This window comes from Callorhinus ursinus, unplaced genomic scaffold (assembly GCF_003265705.2).
Source record: "Callorhinus ursinus isolate GAN/ISIS: 27379988/994484 unplaced genomic scaffold, GSC_fseal_2.0 scaffold25, whole genome shotgun sequence".
In the NCBI taxonomy this organism is placed as follows: Eukaryota; Metazoa; Chordata; class Mammalia; order Carnivora; family Otariidae; genus Callorhinus; species Callorhinus ursinus.
In genome coordinates this window covers 15031465-15053751 of record NW_027397087.1, presented here as the reverse complement: position 1 = coordinate 15053751, position 22287 = coordinate 15031465, and the positions used below count along the sequence as shown (strand labels likewise).

Below are 22287 nucleotides of genomic sequence, written 5' to 3'. Positions count from 1 at the left end.
GCCCTCCCAAGCCTTTACAGAGTATAGGCAACACTGAGCCTTATCCATATAAGGATGCCATAAATACTGTATTCTCCAAAGACACTGTGCCTTGCTTGTCCTGGAGAGGCTGTGTGTGTGTGTGTGTGTGTGTGTGCGTGTGTGTGTGTGTGTGTGTGTTTGGGGAGGTGAACTAGGATTGTCTAGGAGCTAGGAGAAGCCCAATCTTAGTTAGCTGTAGGCTGGGCAGGAGGACCATCCCTTCACCACCCCCATCCCAAATCTCCACTTCCAACATTCACAGGCCTGTGAATTAGAGGGATTCCACTCAGGCACTTGCAGCATCTTGGATCAGCCTGGGTGGCTTGACCTAAGCCTCAGAAGAGCAGTGCCCTGAGTGGGCACTCGACACCCAGGGGGCATGTGGCAGCGTCGGAGACCCCTTCCACCCCCGCACACCAGCCCCTGTAGCTACCGGTGCCATGGCCCGCGACGCGCCCTGCCCCAGCCTCCGGGACTCAGGTCCCCGCTGCGTGCCGGGCCGGAGAGGCGCAGTGAGGCGGCGCCAGGGAGGCGCGGGCAGTGAGGACGCGTCTCCCCTCGCGCCGGGGTCGCCGGGGCCTCCGGGGCCGCCGTCTCCAACGTGCGTTCTTGGTGCAGGTGGCACAGCCTTCCGTGCCCGCCGGGCTTCCCAGATCACCGGAGAGGCTAATCTCGGGTCTAGACCTCCCAGCGGCAGAGAGAGCTAACCCGCTACTCCACTTCTTCCCATTCCCCCAGCTCCTCACCCCAAAACGAAAAATCCCAGGCCGGGCAGAACCTGATCACCTCCGCCTCCTCCCAGCTGCGCTAATCCTGCGAGCGAGGGAGGCCCCCGCGCCGAGGCAGTGGCTGGCAAAGGGGAGTGGAAAGGGAGGATGGATGGGGCCGAGGGGTGGGGTGGCGATGAGGGGGATGTAGGAGGGGGTGTCATTTTCTTTTTCTTTCTTTTTTTTAAAAAAGTATTTCTCTCGCGAGAAACCGCTGCGCAGACGATACTTGAAGAGGTGGGGAAAGGAGGGGGCCGCGGGAGCCGCGGCAGAGACTGTGGGTGCCACAGGCGGACAGGCGGCCACAGCTGGGACAGCTGCGGGCGGAGCGGGGCAGCGGCTGCTGCGGCCAGGACCGAGGAACAGCCGCCGCCACCTCGGGAGCCGGAGCCACCGCTTCTCCAGTGGGTGCAGCCAGGGTCCCATCAGGGGTCGGGCGGCCACCGGGGCTGGAGCTGCAGCCACGGAGGCTTTTGCGTTTGCGCCGCGCTGAGGGCAGGGACAGGGACTGGGTGAGGGGCTGTCCCGGAACGTCCACAGCTGGCGCTGGCCCTCCCCTGCCTGACAGCTTCCTGGCCCGGGGCTCCCGGTGTCGGGCTCCGTGTCAGATGCTCGGCGGGCGGTGGCAGCGCCCAGAGCCGGCCGGGGACGGCGCGGCAGGCTTCCAGCCCCGCGGCTTGGCGGAGAAGACAGTCAGGGAAGCTGGGGCGTTCAAGCGCGCATCGCGCGTATTTTGTGCCATTAAAAAAAATAATAAACCCAGCAAATTGGCCCCGGGGTTTAGAACCGCTCGGGACATGGGTACTCTGCGACGCGCTTTTCAGGCGGCGTCCGGGAGGCCGAGAGGTTGGCTGGAGCCGCGGCCGGCGGGGGCCTGGGCTTTTCAGCCAGCTGTGGACCAAACGGTCTTCACTTACCCAAAGTAACTGCGCCACGCGCAGGCGGCGCTCGGGCTGGGCTCGGGAATGGGGACCCCAAGGCTTCAGCATCCCGGTGTCCTGAACGTCTCCCCCGCCTCGGCGATTTGTCTCTTGCAGCTGGCAGGGGCCGCCTGAAGTGGGAGCAGCGCCTGGAGAAGGCGGGAGGAGCCCGGCCCGGCGGACGGGCGGCGGGAGAGCGGGACCCCGGCGGCGCGGCGCGCTTCAGGGCGCAGCGGCGGCCGCGGATCAAGCCCGGGGCGCGGCGAAAGGCGGCGGGAGCCGGCGGCCGCTCGGCATCATGCGGCGAGGAGGGCTGCTGGAGGTCGTCCTGGGATTTACTGTGCTCTTAGCGTCCTACACGAGCCATGGGGCGGACGCCAATTTGGAGGCTGGGAACGTGAAGGAAACCAGAGCCAGCCGGGCCAAGAGAAGAGGCGGCGGCGGACACGACGCGCTTAAAGGGTAATGGAACGGGCCAGCTCCTTTGGTGTGGGTCTCCCCTCCCTCTTCTCCCGAGTATCAAGATCCGGAGGGAACTGACAGGGTCGATTCTCCACACCAGAAGGATCCTTGACAAGATCTCCTGGGGGCACCTTAGAAGTGCAGGGGGTGTCCAGCCCTCGCCCCGTTCAAGGCTAAATCACTTTGCTTCTGCTCTTTAAAGATTTCTGCTTTAGAGGCGATGTCATGGTTAGAAGGAATCTTGGGCCATTGTCGCGGCCGATTTTTGGAGGCGAGAAGGATTCTTTGAGGAAGAAGGGGAGGAGCTGCGACTGAGAGACGGAGAGAAGCCCGTTCCTTCCCCTTCTTACCAATTCCGGTTGTGTTTAGGGGAAAGTGCTTGCCTTGTGGGCACCTTTGCAGATGCTCTATTGGTAAGGGAGCAAGGAAAGAAAGGAATTCTAATGACAGAGTCAGGGAAGACACTGTCAAGGGTTGGCTCTCTTCTGAGTTATGCTTACTAAAATTAGGGACTGAATTTTCGGGTTGATACTGCCTTTCCGATGTCTACCCTGGAGGCAGAGCAGGGCAAATTTTTGGAGAACTTGGGTTCTTTCAGGTTGTAAGGGGTTCTTCATTTCATTGGGGTAGTAATGCTTCTGTGGCCGGTCTTAAAGTGGTGTTTTTAACCAGTGGTTTATGTGTTATGTACATGCAATTGAGCATTTCACTGGCTTCCTAAGTCCCTATTACAGGAAATGTTTCAGCAGGAAATATTTAAATTAGGCAGGTTGACTGTATAAGGACTGTCAGTTCCCTGAATTGAAGAAGGGTGGGAATACATTTTCCTTAAAATTGTTCAGATTGAAAGAAAAATCTGTCTTTGTGAGATTGTTTAAATTCAAGCCTCCATAGAAGCTTACTAAAATGATCCATTTTATCTCCTTGGAGGAGTCTGTTAAATGAGCCCAGACAGTATGCATACACAGACGTTTTCTATTACGTTCTTTTCATTCTCATTGTTGCTCCTTTTTGAGTAGTTCTGTCGCTTGATTATATGATCTTGAGTCACCAGGTGATGGTGTCCAATCTGATTTTGTGGCTGAACATTTCCTTTATTCCTTTTTGTTATGGGCTGTTTTTAACTATATATGTGGAGGAAAATTTGTGTTTGTATGGCCCAGGTGTAGGAAGAAAAAGTTCAGTAAACTGAATGGACCAGTTTTTGAGTCTTGGTCTAGACCAGGGGAGGGACAAGGTGATGGTCATGGCCAAGCCCTTGGGCTGTGGTAAAATATGCATGATTTTCTGGCCCCAGGAAATAGTTATGATTAATTTAGTTCCATCTTGGCCTTTGTGGAAAATAAATCCAGGACTCCCAACAGTGTTGGAAAGGAAATTTGCTTATCATGTTAAGCCTGATTCTGATCAGGCAGCAGACATTCATTGCTGTGTGAAAGGCCCATGCAAGCAAGTTCAACAGATGAACTGAAACTCTGATTTTCATATGTTCTTCAAAGGACCTGCATTAGTCTAACATTTTTCCTTAAAAAATATATATTTCTGTTAGATATATTATCTTAATAGCTAAGCTTGATGGCATTGCTACTATAGAAAGAGAGGAAGGGGGGGTTTAATTTTGGGGATGAAAGTCTGCAGGGAGATGTTAGGCCCCTCCAGACATTTGTCTCATCTCTATGTGCTATCACCAACCAGTGCTGTTTTCTTGGGAGGCACCAACTCAGTGTGAAAACAGAAACTAAGCTTTACATTGTTGCTTAACAGAATGTGGCTAGTTTTACTCACACCAGCACTTATTTCTCTTGGGTTTTACTTTTTTAATGATTATAGGGAAACACCTCTCTGTGTTCCTCATAGTTTTTGGTCACTAACATAGACGTTATGCTATTGCAAACTATTCATAAAGCCTTCCTAAAAAGGTGTTATTAGTAGAATAGTAATTATGAGTATGCCTCACTCTCACATTATCTGTAAGATTTTACATATATAAAGATTTAAAAAATAATTATAATTAACATTTACAGTGTAATATATCCCATACTAATATAATAATGAATCTTCATAATATAAATTTTTATTTTTAGAATTCTCATATCAGGTTATATATATACATATACATATGTATATTTGGGGAGGTAAAAATAATAATTTAAAAGGATGTGCAATTAAAAAAATTTCCCTCTTATCTCTCAGACACCATTTTCGTGTATATTTTTGTAGATCTATTATAAGCATTATATACATATACAAATACATATGCATAATATATACATATACATGTGTATGTATATGTATAGTGTGTGTCCTATTTAATACATACAATATACTGTACATGCTGTTCTAAACCTTGCTCACTTCTGTATATCTTTTGTGCATCCATCTGTTCATTCATATGGATGTACCTTGTGCATTCTCTTGTGTATAGAATCCCATAACGTGGCTAGAATAGTTCCCTAATGACGGCTCTCTCGATATATTAATTTTTTTTTTGCTACTCCCAAATTCTACCCGCCTGTGTGTGTACATGTGCAAATTTATATGTGGCACAAATAAAAGTAGAATATCTGCATGAAAGGTTTTCCCATAGATTTGAAACAAGTACCAATTCTGATTTTGAATTTGAATAGCATTTAAAAGGTATTCTCTCTGCTTATTGCTATTACAGTCTCACATGAATAAGTCTTTTAACCATGCCCTGCTGTGTAAATCATCAGGAAAAGCAGTTGTGTGTAACGTTTTTCCAGTTATTGCTTAAAATTTCTATTTTTGCTAGTTAAAATATTACCAGCTTCAAAACTAACCTCTTTGACTACGGTAAAACCTGTTTGCCATTTTGATGGAAATGCACAGTTTAATGACGTGAAAGTGATTTGTAACCCCAAGTCTGCCTGATGCCCAGTTGGTGGCAGCAACTTTCAGCACCTCACTAATATTTCCCCATGCACTGGTCTCGTCTCTTCCACAAATACTGACTTCTTGTCTTTCTCTGATGTGACAGGTGACTGACTGCAGAGTTTGCCTTGGTATTCTTCCTGGGATATATATATTCCTTTCCTGTTAGCGCCCCTGCTTCATGGACTAGGGACCTGCCTCATTGTTTTTCCTCTCCGGGAGTGTAGTCCTAGCTTGTCTTCTTCTCCTCCCATCCTGTTGCAGGTGTTTTTTTTTTTTTTCCTTCCCACTGGGCAGCAGAAGTTGTTCCACAGTGGAAATTTAAGCATCCTCAAGTTTCTTCCCAGCTTTCGCTGTGTTTTCTTAGACTAAATTGCCAATTTCTGTTTTTACAGGAAATCCTTTTTTTTTTATGGAATGAGTGTGGTCCCCATTCACTCTGCAAAAATTGCATTTTTCTCTATTTTGAAATGAGAATTTTGCAAGTTTAAAAAATGTTTTCAAATAATAAATGTATAGTAGTTTTCCTTTGGGCACTGCTTAACATGTGTGAAATGACTTTATGAGAAATAATAAAATCCTAGCTTTATTGTTCAGATTTCAGTTCACAGGAATTTTTCTCAGCTAAATTCTTAACTTCTGTGATTAGGCAAAAAGTGTGGGAGACAATTCAATTAAGAAAAAAAACAACATACAGCTCTGCTTGAATAGCAGTAGTTAGGAACCATTTATTTAAGATTGCCTTATTGCCTTAGCTCTCAAATAAGGTAATATTACAGTTTCCTGTCACAGGGAAAAAATTCTTTAGAGTGAAACTCCTTTTCCCCAAATCTCTGATAAGATGGATTGAGAATTTCTATCCTTGTTGCCTGGTTTATGAGTGTATGAGATGGGGTATATTTCACACAATTTGTGCCCTTGTGCGTGATTTTCTTTTTGGTCTTTGTTTATTTGTTTATTTTTTCCAGAGGTCTTGTTACCAGAAAAATACACATGGAACAGTTCGTACACAGGGTAGATTATGTGACGGCAGGCTCCAAGGGATTAATTACACAGAAGTCTGTTATTAAAATAAAGAACTAGAACAGGGAACACAGAAAAAGTTCTGTAGAGTTTATGAAGTCCATTTATTTTACAAAGAGGACTTTAAGACTTCATCTGAAGTCAGGTAGGTTAATAATTAAATATGGGGAAAAGACTCCTGCAGTGGTATGGTTTGTCCTTGTATTTAGTGAAAAGCTTAGGCTAAAATATTGCAATATCATTTAGAAAAAGATATTCTTTTTTTAAAAAAGATTTTATTTATTTAGCAGAGAGAGAGCCGCGAGCATGTGTGAATGAGTGGGGAAAGGAGTGGAGATAGAGGGAGAAGCAGACTCCCTACTGAGCAGAGAGCCTGAGGCAGGGCTGGACCTCAGGACCCCAAGATCATGACCTGAGCTGAAGACAGACACTCAACTGACTGAGCCACCCAGGTGCCCCCACCCGCCAAGATATTCTTAAACAGAAGTTTTTAGCAATTGCACATTTTAAATGAGAAGATGGAGACAAAATACTTATTTATGTGACTCACTTTCTAGAATTTAAGACATAGATGTTGTTTACAAAATGCCTAAGTTGTTGGTATCACAAATTAATTAAAACATACATCAGCCTACAGTGAGATGAAGTTGAAGCTCATGGAAATGGAAGCACAGACATCCCTCCAAGCTTATTAGGAATTTTAAAGAACATTGAAACATTCCTTTGTTGTCTTGTGTAGCTGATGATTAAAAAGATTAGAGTATTATGCCAATGACGCTTATCAAGCAAAATACTGAACCGGTTATTAGGATATTTACAGAGAGTTTGTTTGCTTTTTCTTTCAACAAACCAAACAGCTTAGCCTTTGTTTATAATGTGAAAATAAGATTTTAAATATTTTCTCGAAATAGAAATAAACTACATTAACAATTTTTTAGCTTCTAGAAACTAACCCAACAAATGGGCCTATTCAAGCAACTTAGAATTTTTTTCCATGAAATTTTTTTAAGAAAGCTGAAATCAATTAATATATCAGGCCTGAATTATATGGCAGGCCTTGTTAAGTTTGATTTTCCCATTAGATTACAAAATCATCAAAGGCAGGAATCCTATCAAAAGCATTTTAACACTAACTGATCATTAGATGGGATTTCAAAGAGTTCATTAATTCAGGAAGCCTTGATTGAATGCCAGCCTGAATTTAGCTCTGTGGAATGCCAGAGACATCCAGCCTGTAGCCTAGGGGGAGCTTCACATTTGGTAAGAGAATCAGATGCATCATGGGAACCAGGAGTCAGTGGAAAGGTAGCAGAGGGCATGGGGTGCAGGATTAAGGAAGAACAAATAACAATAATTGTAGCAGCAATAGGTAACTTTTAGATGACATTTATGTGCCAGGTACTGCTGTCAGTGTTTTAGATATGATAACTCATTTGATGCTCACAACATCTCTATGGGATGGGTCTTTTATTAGCTTTTACAGCTGTAAGAACTGAGGTGCACAAAGGTTGAGTTTTAAGGACAAATTCTTAATATTGAATTTTCTTTCTCCATTAATTGTAGTTATGGTTTTGGTTTTTCATTTCAAAATGCAGGACTAAGACTTTGGTAAAATGCCACTTAAAATTCCTAATATTCCTTCGTGTTAGTTCACACATCCCAATTATGGCTAAATAATATGCTAATATTTGTCAAACAAGAAACTTTCTCTAGCATTTCTACAAAGACACTAATAAAACACAGAAAGAATTAGAGGATGTCAGAGTTGGTGGGGTCTTTGGATGGCACATATATTATATTTTAGTATTATAATTGAACTTTCACCGGGGGGCAGGTAACCATCACAGGTACCCTCCTTCTGCATTGCCCATGTCTCTGAGTGGGACACTTTCTTCCTCATGATGTCATTCAGAATCTCTTGTTCTCATGTCCTGGGTGAAAACTTTCTCTCAGACTAGAGTTGCAAGGGATGTTTCTCTTTTCAGGGGAAATTGATATGTGTTAAGTTTTTACCAACATGACAAGTTATTTAATTCTTCCCATTTCATTTTTTACCTTGGCCACTTTTATAAGCTCAGAACCCTTAATATAATGTAGTTTTTACATTAAATTGCAATAAAAATGGTAATAACGATTAGCAAGTTCTGGATATATCATTCAGTATTACATTTTACATACATTAATTCATTTAATGTATAACTTCTTTATGAGAAAGATTATACCTACTTGTCCATTTAATACGTGAGGAGACTGAGGGATGCAGAGTTTCAGTAATTCCTCCGGGGACATATACTAGTAAGCATTGAGAAATCTGGCCTCATAGTCTGTGCTTTTAACCAATCTATCTTGCTGCTTCCCAGTTATAATAAATCTTGTGCCTGGTAAGTTTATTTCTTTCTCCCATACTCTTGGTATCTTCATTTCCCCAGAATCTTCTCCCATCACTGCTATGGGAAAGACTCAACATCTTTTGAAGGTAGATGCAGTCACATGACAAGGGGAAGCCTCACTGTTGGAACAGGATTCTTCAGAAAAGACTACAGTGAAAGTCTATCAGGTTGTCAAACTGTGGAGCAAGCTGCCTGTTCTTGTAAATGAGATTTTATTGAATCAAAGCCATGCCGGCTGGTTTATGTATTATCTATTTCTGCTTTCATACTGCAGTGGCAGAGTGGAGTAGTTGAGACAAACTAGAGCTGGAGAAACTGAATTATTTGCTACTTGGCCCTTTACAGGAAAAGTTTGCTGATCTCTGGTCTATGTGATAAATTAAGTGACCATCTACTAGGACTGAGAACTTTTTGAAGACAGAGTTCATGTTTTATTTACCACTAGGGATACTGAGGAACTGGGCACATGGTAAGCGTTCAATAGACAATTTTTGATTGGCCAATTTTCCTTGGGTAAGGCGAGTGATATAAATTAGAGCTTGGAGGAAATAGAGGAGAGAAATAAGGAAAAATTTGAGTGGAAAAAGCATGAAGCGAAAGGTGTGAAGGCATTGAGAGACACTGAGTACAGTTGGGTGGGGTTTGCACTGCACAACTTCAAGGGGAACAGTTTATAATGTAGCCTAGGAATGTAGTGTCCCCTGGAGTTGTGCAGTATGCAACTGTGTGTGCCTTTCCATAGATCATGACACTGTTAGGCGTGGGAGAGAGACTGAAGGACACAGAACATTACTATCTGATTGTTGTGAAAGGTAAGGATGATGAAAATGATTCTAAGATGGGAACATATCAGACCTTTGCAGCTCTGGGCACAAGTGTGTGGTTTAGAGGGTAAGGAGGCCAGAGGCAGGGAGATTGGGAGGCTAATAGAGGAGTCAGGGTGAGAGTGGATGGTGACCTTGAGTGGTGGAGGGGGTGAAAAGGAGGCTCAAGTAGTGTTCCAGAAGTAACACGAGCAGCACTTGACCACTTGGTTGGTCAAGAGGAAAGGCAAACGGGAGGGCACACCTAGGATGTACACCTCCATGTACCTTAATTATACGTAAAAACATTACAGCACCATGAATGAGAAACTGAAGAGAAACGAACCCTTCCTAGTCCCTCTACTACAAGGAAACAAGCTATTTTCATTTGTGAGTGTTTTGATTTTCTTATTGTTACATAACGTATTACCCCAAACTTAGTGGCTTAAAACAACAACAATTTTATTGTTTCTTATGATTCTGCAGGCCAGGATTTTGGACAGGGCACAGTGGGGAATCTTGTCTCTGCTTCCCACATGTCTGATGGGGCTGGAGTGAGCAAGATGACTTCTTCACGTGTATTTCTGGTTCCATGGACTGGCACCTGCAGCCATGTTTACTTTGGTGTGGTTAATCTAAATGGATGGACAGAGCAGGGGAATAAAGGAAGCAAAGAGCCACTTGTCAGGCTCTGCTGGGTGCTTTCCAGGTTTTAAAGCTCTCCTTTGCAGTTTCCTGCCTGGGCCTGTCCCTGGGGTTAGAGCCACTGAGTGTGTTTTTTCAAATGGAGAAACTGAGCCACAGGTACAGCTACCAGGTCTTGCCCAGGGTAAGTGTCTATTGGAGCAGGATTTTGAACAATAGCCTCTTGACACCTGGTCACATGCTTTAACCCCATATGTTGACTACAGAACTGACTTGAATGGCTGAGGGCTAGCTGGAAGGGCTCAAATGGGCTCATGTGTTATCACTGTTGGCTGGATTTCTCAGTTCTCCATATGGTCTCAGATTGTCTCCCTCTCCACGTGGCCTCCCCATAAGGACTCTCCAGCAGTATAGCCACACTTTTTACAGTATAGCTCAGGATCCCAAGAACACAAAGGTGGAAGCTACCAGACTTTCTTCAAACATAGCCTGGAGTGGTATGACCTTGAATTCCATGCAAGTCACAGGCTGTCCAGATTTAAGGGAATGGACTCATAAACCCTACCTCTTGGTGTGTGGAGCAGCATGTGTCTGCAGGGAGGGGAGGCATTTTGGGGGGACATCTTTGGAGACTAGCTACCACAGTAAGGGATTAGTTTTTTGAGAAGGATAATCAGATGTTTTAATCCTACCTTGATCCTGTCAGATTGACTTCTACATTGAAGATGCTGCATTGTATTTTGCTACTGTAACTTCAGAATGAAAAATGCAACATGAACAATGTGTCTTCATGATCTGTTAGATTAATGTTAAGGACAGTGTTCTTAACTTGTCCACGGTTCTGCATTTAAAGGACTGGCAAACCCCATGAATAAGATTATAGTCCCTAATAAACAGGCAAATTTTGTTTTTTCACATATAAGAATTATAAAACACCTAACGTTCCCCCCTTTTTCCTTTAGCTTCTAACACAGGAACGAGTTTAATGCACAATCACTTTAATTTATTAACTTTAATATTTGGTGTGTTTTGCCTTCCTTCTGTATGGGATTTTGCTTTCAACTTCTATTAATAGCTTCATATTTATCTATCTGTTGGTATAATTTGCCTCAGAAACATTTGGGGGGGAGAATCAGGGGTTATAATTGATCATAAAAATACATATGCAATTGCCCATAGTCAGTATTGTAGTTAACTGAACTCTGTTATTTCTGCCATATATGGAGTAGCCACATTGTTAATAGGATAAAACTGGATTAGAAATACAGTCAAAGTTGGACTGCTCTATTATAACAAATCCTAGTTTTAAATTCTTGTGACTTTACCACTTTCTCAAGTGGCTTTTTTTTTGTTGTTGAAATTATCACTGAGTCTATTTATTCAGCCCTTCAGGGCGGAAGGGAGAGAGGAAAATTCCCTCTGTCCGCCATTCCCAGCCAGAGATGTATTCCAGACGGCAAGCAGGCTCCGAGTTAGGAGAGCTGCTCCATTAGACAAGTGATTTGGTTCAGTGTTTTGAAGGGTTGTGAATTCCTAGACCATCAGTCATACTTACATTCATATATAAGTATCCAAACACATCTAAGTCCAAATATAGTCCAACCATTTTATGATGTTGGTATTGGGAGACAGGATTTATGGGGGCCCTATGGACACATTATGTCTACTGTTAAGTTTGTGGTTTTGAAGTGAAGTATAGGAATATCTCTATTTATCAAGGGAATGTATTCCAGGGACAGGGTTTTGTTTTGTTTTTCTATTTCTTCTCCTTTTCCTCCTTCTTCTTCCTCTTTTTCTTCTTTCTCATCACCATTTTCTCCTTCTTCTTCCATCATCATCATCATCATCATCATGTTCCTTCTTTTTGCAAGTAACTTTCAATAACTTCTGAAGTTATAAATAAAATTCTGAGCTATAAATAAAATAGGGATGATAGGAATACCAAATAAGATTTAAGACCTTAAGAAAAATAAATTCTAAGTAAAATGTTAAATTTTTACTTGGCAGTCTCAGGATGTTGGAAAAGAAGGTAAGGATTTTGTTAGGAGAGGGAAGGAGAAAAAGGAGGTAGGAGGAGAGAATTGGGAGAAAGTTCTAGGGTGGAGAGTCTTATCAACCAGGGATCTGGGGGGGGGGACAGAGCAGGTGCTGGGTCCTGACAGATACAAATGACTACCCCCTTTCTCCAGGTGACCTATGGCCTTAACTAGCCTCTTCAGGGAACTGAGGGCTTTTGGAGGAGTCAGGGCACAAAAGAAAGACACTTGGATGTCAGAAAAGATTCCTACAGAAACATTTAGAGGGATGCACTGGAAAAGCAGGTGAATCCATCATGTGTGATGAAGCTGTGTGTATGGTGCCATGTAAAGTTTGGTGCATCCCCCTCTTCCCATGGATAATGGTTTATTGTCTGCCATTTCTCCTACCCATTAGTACTAAATTATAACATTGTGTAATCAGACCCTAATAGGTTGGTGCCTTTGATGAATAACTTTTAAAGTTCTTCTTACTTGAAATTTTTTTTTGCATATGTAATCATGACTCAGATCTTCCTTTATAGTTAGACCATCTATCTTTACAAAAATGTTATAAATTAGCGTTATAGTGGGACAGACTTCAGAAACTTAACAGATGCTGAAAGCAAGTCCCAGAGAAAGTTCATTAAAAAGTGCTCAAGGTACTTATTTTCTTCCACTCTGTGGAAGCTGAGCCACACACAGTGACAAAAGACAATTTAAGGAAAAGTGTGTCGTTGGGCACCAGATTATCTCTCCTCTTTGTCTTCGTTTCTTAGAAAGGGTGACTGGTATCTCTTAAGTCCTTACTTGTGCTTCAAATAAGCAAACCTCCTGTACCACATGGGCATGGACATTTGTCTTGTTCTTGTTTATCTGGCCTTAGGCAGTGCCATAGATTGCTCAGTGGTCAACCCTGATGGGAAGCAGGGCACTAGTGTTTTAGCTCTTCAGTGCCACCTTGGTGTCCATGGAAGCCTCCATATTAGGTGTGGTTGAGTAGGATGGGGCTTTCCAAGTTAGAGTAACGGGGAGGGGGTGGGAGAATGAGAAGGGAGAATCTTTCTCCGGAAGTCTGAGGAGTAACATCCCCTCCCACCACCACTACCACTGCACTCACACTTGTAATTGACAATTAGAGTGTCAAATGTCCTGGGACGGGCCATGGCAATTCTAAGTGTGGAAGCTCAGACTCTTATCTTGTAATAGCCTGACTCAGTTACCCACACTCCTAATTTATACATTTAGATTCCATGTAAGAAGCCTGCCAATGAGGAAAAAATATCTTAAATTCTTGTCTTTTCTTCCATATCGTCTATCCCAATAATTTTGTAGAACATCTGCCTAATCCAAATGACAACTATTTATTGAGCGTTAACTGTGTTTGAATTGGACCTAATGTTTAACTCCCCGAATGAACACCCCATCTCAAGTCTGAAATGATTATATTCTTTCCAATGGTTCTAGGCAGAACTACACTTGGAGAATCTTTCTCTCCTTTTACGGATGGGGTTGATGTCCAAGGTGATGTGGACAAGTGCTTTGGAAGGAGGGACTTGATATGCAGCGATCAAGCCGACAGACGGTTTTTAATCTTTCACGGGCTGCTGCTTCACACCCCAGAGGTGAGGCCACTGACCTCAAGTTTGCAAGTTTTATATCCCCTTACCACCCTGTGAGCTCTGTACTCCCCAGGGCCACATAGTTGCTGTTTTAGCTGGAATCTGAGAAAGTGTCTGAACGTTTCCTGAAAAGTTGGCTAGGAGTGATTTGGCAGTCCAGTCATAAAAACCCGGAGCGAGTGGCTGGGGTATATGTTATACTTACCTCACACTGTTTCCTATTTGAGCCTGGTTGTGGGTAGCTGGGTCCAGTGCTATTGCTTGTGAGACTATATTTTAAAGGGCCGAGGTGTCATTTTCAAGGAACACTAATAACAATTGGCCATGTTTTTAGGGAGGCTTGGAAGTGTGGACACATACCTGCCTGGAGGCAAATCCTGGCTCCACCACCTGCTAGGAAGGAACCTCAGACAATTGGTTTGACCTGTTTGACTGTCAGTTTCTCCACTTGTAAAGTGAGATTATAATACTCACCTCTTTGGGTTCTAGGATTCAAGGAGATTAAAAATACATTTCAAGTTCTTAGTATAGCGCCTGATGTGTTTAGCTATGGTAATGAGGATGATTAGAATTCTGTTAGGGATAAGGATAAAGAGGGGCTGGAGTCATACAGAGAGGCCAGATTTTTTTGGCCAAAGCAAAAAGTTAGATAACCATTAGCATCTGGAGACCTCGGTCTCAACCTTCTCATTTTGGAACAATTATTTTCAGAAACGGAGGGAGCAAACTTGAACTGCAAACATTTAAAAAATATATAATTTTAATGGAAACTCACCTTGTCTGTGGAGATCTGGTTATACCTAAAGACAGTGTGCTGATAAGGCTTTAATTTTTCAATTTCTCCTTCCCTTAAATTGTGTTATCTTTATTGGGAAATAAACTTACTGAGTGCAATTCCTTATCAATACATCCCTGTCAACTCCTCCAGAGAAGTTTGTATTTTTTTACTGGGAGCTCTGGCAAACAGGACTTGTCTCCTTCTTGCTGGTCCCTTCTTTTGGCCCTGCTCCTGTCACTGTGCCCATCACTGTGGCCAAAGAAATGGGGCACTTGGGTGGCCCGGCCTGAGTCATGTGGAATGGGTTTTAAGAAGTAGAGGGGTGCTAGGTGGTTAAGCACAGTATCTGCACCCAAACTGAGAAAGCTCCCTTTCCATAGACCCAGAACTCCTTCAACTCACTCTGTCATTACTGTTCCCTCTGCGCGCTTTGTGGGCAGGCCATCTTACGTGATTTAGGGCTAGGCTGACTCAGATTGGCCACCTCTGAGAAGAGCCATGGCCTTTGCTCTCCAACTGAGCATTTCCCTTTCTTTGGCTTCATGCCCTGCAGCAACGTATTGCTCATTCAGTACAAAGGATTCTTACTTGTTGTTGTTTTTCTTCTGTGCCCAATTTCTCTTGAGAAATTGAAAATCTTATTTTTTCATTTTCTTTTAATGATTCCCATTTCAATTCTAATGAGAATTGACTTTTAAGAGATATTAAACTATTGAGCATCTGGGAAAGTAGAACAAAAACATACATTATCTTAATATAGGCAGTGCTTTGGTAGAGTTCCTATACCCCGAATCCTTACATACCAACCTCTTGTTAACTGATTGGCAGTAAACCCTAGGAAGCTGTGGTTGCTTCATGTTCATTCACAGGCTGTAAAAATAAGAGTGCCTTAAATAAGGAATGGTTTAAACAGATAATAGTTATTTTTCTGTTTGTCATTAAAAATGTTCAATTTACCTAATATCTCTCATCTCTTTGGGGTAAGTCACACCATCACCAGTACAATCATAGTTTATAAAAAAAAAAATACAAAAATATAAAAACAAATGAACAAACAACCAGGTACTTTTTCTGCTCTATTAACTTCCCAGAAAAGAAAGAAACCCCAATCAATGAAATAAACTTTTCTTTTTATACTTTTGAAAACCTTTCAGGAATTTTACAAGAATATGTAAGCCGTCTTTTCCTTCTTTTTTTTTTTTTTTTTGGTCAGCAGTTATGACTTTGTGTAGACATTTTTGAACATCTTACAGTTCTGGAAAGCAAAGTCTAAAATGGGGATATTTTTCTTATTTTTGAGGGTTCTTTAAAAAGATTTTGTACTGGGATGCCTGGGTGGCTCAGTTGTTTTGGCGTCTGCCTTCGGCTCAGGTCATGATCCTAGGGTCCTGGGATGGAGTCCTGCGTCAGGCTCCTTGCTCAGCTGGGAGTCTGCTCCTCCCTCTGCTTACTGCTCCCCCACTGCTTGTGCTCTCTCTCTCTCTCTCTCTCTGATAAATAAATAAAATCTTTAAAAAAAAAAAGCTGAAGGCAGACGCTTAAATGACTGAGCCACTCAGGCGCCCCTGGACAACAGAGTCTAATTTGACCTTGGATGACCTCTGCTTGTTTGCGTTTGGGCCCCTCCTTGAAAATAGGTTGTTTAACACACATTCTCACATTTTGAGGAGTCAGAAAACATACCAGGATTCCTTGCTAAATGATTTTCTCCTGTTTCATATTTCCCAAGACTATAAGAATGCTTCCATTTGTGAACAGAAAAGCCAACATTCAGCCCTTTGATGGATCAGATACAAATTAATCCCTTTTCCCTCAAACTCATCTTTTGTTAACTGATGGGTTTATGTTGGGCATAAGGAAAGACAAGGTATACTTATGAAAATGGATCATGTCAAAAAGCAGTTGTAATGCCCAAGGAAACCCATCCCCTGGGCTAACATGCTAAGTTATTTGCACGAGTGTGGTTAAGTCTTTTGTTCTTGGATTCCTTGTCTAATGAACATTAACTTTGTTTAGTAGCTGCATAGAAACATTTTGGTTAGTTCTTGCTGCTTGTTTAAGATGATAAACATCTTGGGATTGGACTGTTATTATTTCCAAATGGGGATCCCCATCCCACTCAAGAATGTTGAGTTGCATAACAGATAAAAGTGAGTCTTCAAGTCAATGAAAAAGAAAACAATGTGTGTTGTTATAGTAGCATTGTAGAACAGGATGGTTATCAGAATGAACTAGACCGCATGCTGCTGCGAAGTTGTTGTTTTAACTTTTTAATATGGAGAATTTCAAATATAGACAAACTAGGGAGAATCATGCCTGGAAGCTCCAGGTTTCGCCCTTATCAGTTAATGGTTAATCTTATTTTATCTACTTCTTTCCCCTGCCACAGATTATTTTGAGATAAACCTATGAAAAACTATTTAATTTGTTGTGAACATCTCAATATGTACCTCTAAAAGATAAGGACTCTTTTTTTTAACTTTATTATGTTATGTTAATCACCACACATTACATCATTAGTTCTTGATGTAGTGTTCCATGATTCATTGTTTGCATATAACACCCAGTGCTCCACGCAGAATGTGCCCTCTTTAATACCCATCACCAGGCTAACCCATCCCCCTCTAGAACCTTCAGTTTGTTTCTCAGAGTCCATCGTCTCTCATGGTTCGTCTCCCCCTCTGATTTCCGTCCCTTCATTTTTCCCTTCCTACTATCTTCTCTTTTTTTTTTTTTAAACATATAATGTGTTATTTGTTTCAGAGGTACAGGTCTGTGATTCATCAGTCTTGCACAATTCACAGCGCTCACCATAGCACATACCCTCCCCAATATCTATCACCCAGCCACCCCATCCCTCCCACCCCCCACCACTCCAGCAACCCTCAGTTTGTTTCCTGAGATTAAGAATTCCTCGTATCAGGGAGATCATATGATACATGTCTTTCTCTGACTGACTTATTTTGCTTAGCGTAATACCCTCTAGTTCCATCCACGTCGTTGCAAATGGCAAGATTTCGATTTTTTGATGGCTGTGTAATATTCCGGTGTGTGTGTGTGTGTGTGTGTGTGTGTGTGTGTACACACCACAAAAGATAAGGACTCTTTAAGAAACATAAACACAATACCACTATTACATTGAAAATTAGCATTATAATACCCTCAACTATCCAGTAAGCATCATTTCCTTTCTTAGAGGTTGTCACTATGTTGAAGTTTTGGGCTGGCACTGAGATCCCAGTCTGCTTAATCATAGCTTGCAACACGAATACTGTCCCACCTTCCCCAGAGCTCAAAAAGTTTGGGGAGGACAGTGCTGGCATCACTCAGGCTGAGAGGGAAATCTTTTGGGTTGGATTTCAGGGAAGAGATGTGCTGGCAGTTGAAATGTGAGTTTGCCACATTCTGCATGGAATGGACAGCGTGTCGACAGCCTCTGAATTAAGTCATAGAGACCCGAAACCAGAGTGTTTTTTTTAGAACATCATCTGGGTCACCCTGGTCTTTGTGCATCTCATTGTCTTCCTGAGCCAGATCAGACAGTTGCCTGCATGTTCTGATGGTTTTGCTTGAACTGACTTTTTTTTTTATTTTTTTATTTTTATTTTTTTTTATTTGAGAGAGAGAATGAGAGATAGAGAGCACGAGAGGGAAGAGGGTCAGAGGGAGAAGCCGACTCCCCGCTGAGCAGGGGGCCCGATGCGGGATTCGGGACTCGATCCCAGGACTCCAGGATCGTGACCTGAGCCGAAGGCAGTCGCTTAACCAACTGAGCCATGCAGGTGCCCTTGAACTGATTTTTAAAAAGACAAGTCATATCCATATTCAATTACATGTATAAAACATATTCCAATGGCAGCTTTTTTTTTTTTAAGATTTTATTTATTTATTTGACAGAGAGAGAGAGAGATCACAGTAGGCAGACAGGCAGGCAGAGGGAGAGGGAGAAGCAGGCTCCCTGCTGAGCATGGAGCCTGATGCGGGGCTCGATCCCAGGACGTTGGGATCATGACCTGAGCAAAGGCAGATGTTTAACCAACTGAGCCACCCAGGTGCCTCTCCAGTGGCAGCTTTGAGTAGGTTTTGAATTGTCCACATTTTGAATCTCTACCTTGCTTCCCACCCCCCCAACTCTCCCAAACACTGAACATATTAACAGCTGACTCATATTTTCACTAGAAGGAACGGGATAGGATACTCACCACACAGACACATTAGTCTATAGGAGTGAGTGTTTCTGAAATGTGTTCCTTTTACCATTGCTTTCTTTTTCCAATATGCTTTGGAAGATCTGTCTTAAAATGTTTGTTTTTGTAGACCCAAGAAAAGAAAACCAAAATACAAAAAATTATGCATAAACTAGTTTATATAAATGAACACATTCTTGTTGGGGTATTTATGGAAACATCTCTCTAATCTCTAAAAATCTCTAGTATTGACCTTGGAATGTTTTATTAATAAATTCTTTTTGTTTTTAATTAGTGATTTATGACATGTTTCCATTGTGTGACCTTTGAGCAATTACTTCACTTCTCTGAATTTCAGTTTCCTCATCTGAAAATGGGCACAGGAATATATTTTCTTGATAAGACTTGGAGGAAGAGTCACACGATCACTTTGTAAATTATAAAGCTCTCTGGAAACTGGTAATTATTATTTTTAGTCTACAGTGTATCTTCACATGGACTAGATAAATTTCTGATTCAGTAAAATTTCCTCAAATTTAAATTAGCCTATTCTTGTTAAAAATTTTCCGGAGATCTAAATGTTTAGAAGTAAATGCTTACAACTTTGCCTCAATTGCAAAGTTAAAAAAAGTTACCAAGTTCTTTGTCCCCGATACTGTGAATTGTTAATTTCAATGAAATAATCTCAATGACAGCCTGCTTTTAGCTGACTTCTTCTGACTTTTTAGAAACTTAAATTCTATCAATGATTTATTTTCTATTTTTTTTTTGTTCCTTAGCAACAATGTTGCTTCTGTTCTGATGAAGTTTGGTAGATAAATGTTTTAAAAGACCCATTGCCTATTGACTCCTATGAAATAAAGTTTGAGGCACAAGGTTTCTGAAACGGTTGTAGCTGTAAAATGTTTCTAAGTGATTCATCTGAAACACAGAAAAATTTCACTCTCAGACCCCGTGAATTCTCTTTATGGGTATCTTATGTATTTGACTATTCATTTTCATTTTTAAAATTAAAAAAAGTAGATGAAATGATATTGATTTCTTCGTAATAATTATCTTTTTCATTACTTTATTTTGTTATTTAGAGAACTCTGACAGAGTTCTCTCTCACTTTTGTCTTAGAGGTACATTTAAAACCCTAAACGTTCATTTACCATTTAAGATTCAGGTCTTGTGCTAGGTGCTGGGTTGTAAAGATAAATCTGAATTTTCTATCTTTAGAGGACTCACATTGCAAAAGAGAGGGTAATTATTAGATTCCAGGGGATCTGAAATGCTTAAGTAACTTGAGTATGAGATTGAGGCCACTAAATAGACTTCAAAACTGACATGCTTCTTTGCTTCATCTGGAAGCCAGTCTTTCTGGAAATGGCTCACTGAACTCTTGGTTTGTGAACCAGTCCAGGATATTGATCTCATATTATAGTTGCTGGTGGGGTGGAACCTTCTGGTCTCTAAAGAAATCGGGTATATTAAAGATTAGAATATCCAATTACTCCTCAGTTGTTGTTATTTGAGTGTAGTTGACGCACAGTGTTTCACTAGTTTCAGTGTATACTCAGTTTTTAAATTCCTGATTTATTGACTTACTGGATCTGCCCTGTTGGCCCTGACAGCCTCACGCAAGGGTGGGGGATGGCACTGGGCCTGGGGCTGGGCAAGTGCCGATCCCAGCTGCCCTCTCAGGACTGTGGAGTGGCCTGAGTTTAAGGTGTTCGGTTCTCAAAGTTCACTGTAGCTGCAGGGACCATGAGTTTGAATAGCCAAGTTTCCTTCTGGTTGCCTGCCGTGGAATGTGTTTTCCCATAGAAACAACATTTTAAGTTGTGGTCAGGTTCCCAGACCAGCCTACAATAGCCTATTTAGCTGATAGAGACTGCTATTTGACTAGCCTGGGGACCAAACCACCACCTATTAACATTGTTTCTATTGGAAAAGCCATTCCGAGTTTTAAATACCAATAGAGAAATGACATGTTGGAGCTCTACCTGTTAGTCCAATTGGGAGCTGCCAGTCCCCGGAACTAGAGTATTGAGTCACTGTGCCCTACCAGTTCCTGAAGGACCCCATTCTTTCCCCTAAGCCTGACCCCATTGGCTGGTTTTCCTGTCTTTCGTGTGGCTGCCAGGACGTTCAGAAGATATTATTATCTCCCCGGACAGAGTTCGTGGTTTGAGGATTTCTGGGAAGTGGTGAGAATCGTGGTTTTTTCTGTTGGTGGTAAAGACGAGGGAAGGGAGCAGTTGGGACTGAAGGGAGCAGTGAATTCCCCAGACACCACCTGGCTCTGCCTTTTACCACACCGGGTTCTGGGTCACCTCTTTAGTTTACTTGTTTGTGTTTCAATCATTTCTACAATTTCATCTACTCTTTGGAGAAGTACATGGCTTTGGCTTGAGTAAATGGAGTAACAGCCCAGTCAAAGAAAATGTCAGCATAATCCTTGAACTCATAAGTAAAGTCAAGGAGTTGCAGAGTTCTGGGAAGCAGTTTTCTAGAAGCACCGTGTGTGTTCATGGTGTCATTGGTCAAATCCTCTTGGATGCAGGAGAGATGCAAATTTGAAACAGGCTCATTTTTCGGTTTTGAGGCAATCCCTCCTTGTCATTATGGAGTCAAATAGTAAAGTTCCAACCTCAGAAACAAATACATCTCTCCCCATGTGTAGATGGGAGCACCTTTTTATACACCCAGCCAGGGGTTCAGTGATGCCAGGTGGCCAGAGAGCTCTCCCTCCCTTAGAGAGCAGTAGGTTCAGTGCAGACTATGACAGCAAGTTAGTCCAGTCATTGCCTTTAGAAGCTTGGGGGCCACTTGGATGGTTTAGTAGTCTGTGCAGACTTGTGTGTTCTAGGGTTGTTTAATCCAGAGTCCCAGAAGCAAAAAGTACTCGGTGTATCAGCAGGATTAGGACCTGCCGTACAGAGCGGCGCTTCTGGTCTTTGTGGTTCAATGTCTAGTTTCCTGTTACAGTGTACGCTGTGGCTTTAATTTCTTCTTCTTTTTTTTCAAAGAAAAGCACACACACCTACACACACGTTCCAGTCACCTATAAAAGATTCCAACAGGTTTTAAATGGGCTGCCAGTCTAAAATGATCTCCCAGATTTGGGAGAACTGTCTTTGCAACTTTCTGTTTCTTTAGTTTTCGTAAGCTCTGATGTGTGTATGTGTGTGTGTGTCCCTGGTATGGTGACCTAAATCCTTGGGCTTTTAAGTTCTTGGACTGTAGCTTTTGATCAACACAAAATCCCCACAAAAGCACAGTATAGGGTGCAGAGCAAATGAGACGGTTGATGCAGCCCCCTCTCTGTTGTGCCTCTGCTGTGAGTTACCCCCTCAGCAGTGAGGAAAGTGATCCCCCACGTAGCACCTTCAGGTAGACCTTTCAACGCTGCCCTGTGATCTTTGTGATGGTTGTCTTTAGGATTTAGCCACATATGGCTGGCGCCATCTCGCCTTGATCTGTGGCAACAACCTGTCATAGTGAAATGTGCACCAATCTGTGAGCTGAAAACCTTTGTTTAGTTGCTTTGGGATTTTTGTTTTTCTTTTGCTAAAGAAATAAATAGAATTGTCTACATTGAGTTTTTGAAGGAAATATATGATCCCTGAACTGTAAATATTGATAACTTGACTGATCACAATAACTTAATGATCAGCACATCAGCAAAATAACCAAGGCATGAAACCATTATACATTACTGTTTAGCTAAGGATAGCCCTTCAAATAGGTATGAAAGATTTTTCTTTTAAATGGATT

At 42.2% G+C, this 22287-nt stretch overlaps 1 protein-coding gene across 3 annotated transcripts in view; it reads left to right on the top strand.

The window, feature by feature from the left end:
* Positions 1-1017: 1017 nt before the first annotated feature.
* Positions 1018-22287, top strand: part of FBN1 (fibrillin 1) — a 224411-nt gene continuing 203141 nt past the window's right edge. For all 3 annotated transcript variants that reach the window (XM_073876962.1, XM_025884184.2, XM_073876964.1), the window contains exons 1-2: positions 1018-1192; positions 1826-2170. In XM_073876962.1, coding sequence (XP_073733063.1) covers positions 2007-2170 — 164 coding nt within the window. In that variant the 5' untranslated portion in view covers positions 1018-1192; positions 1826-2006. The remainder of the gene's footprint in view (positions 1193-1825; positions 2171-22287) is intronic.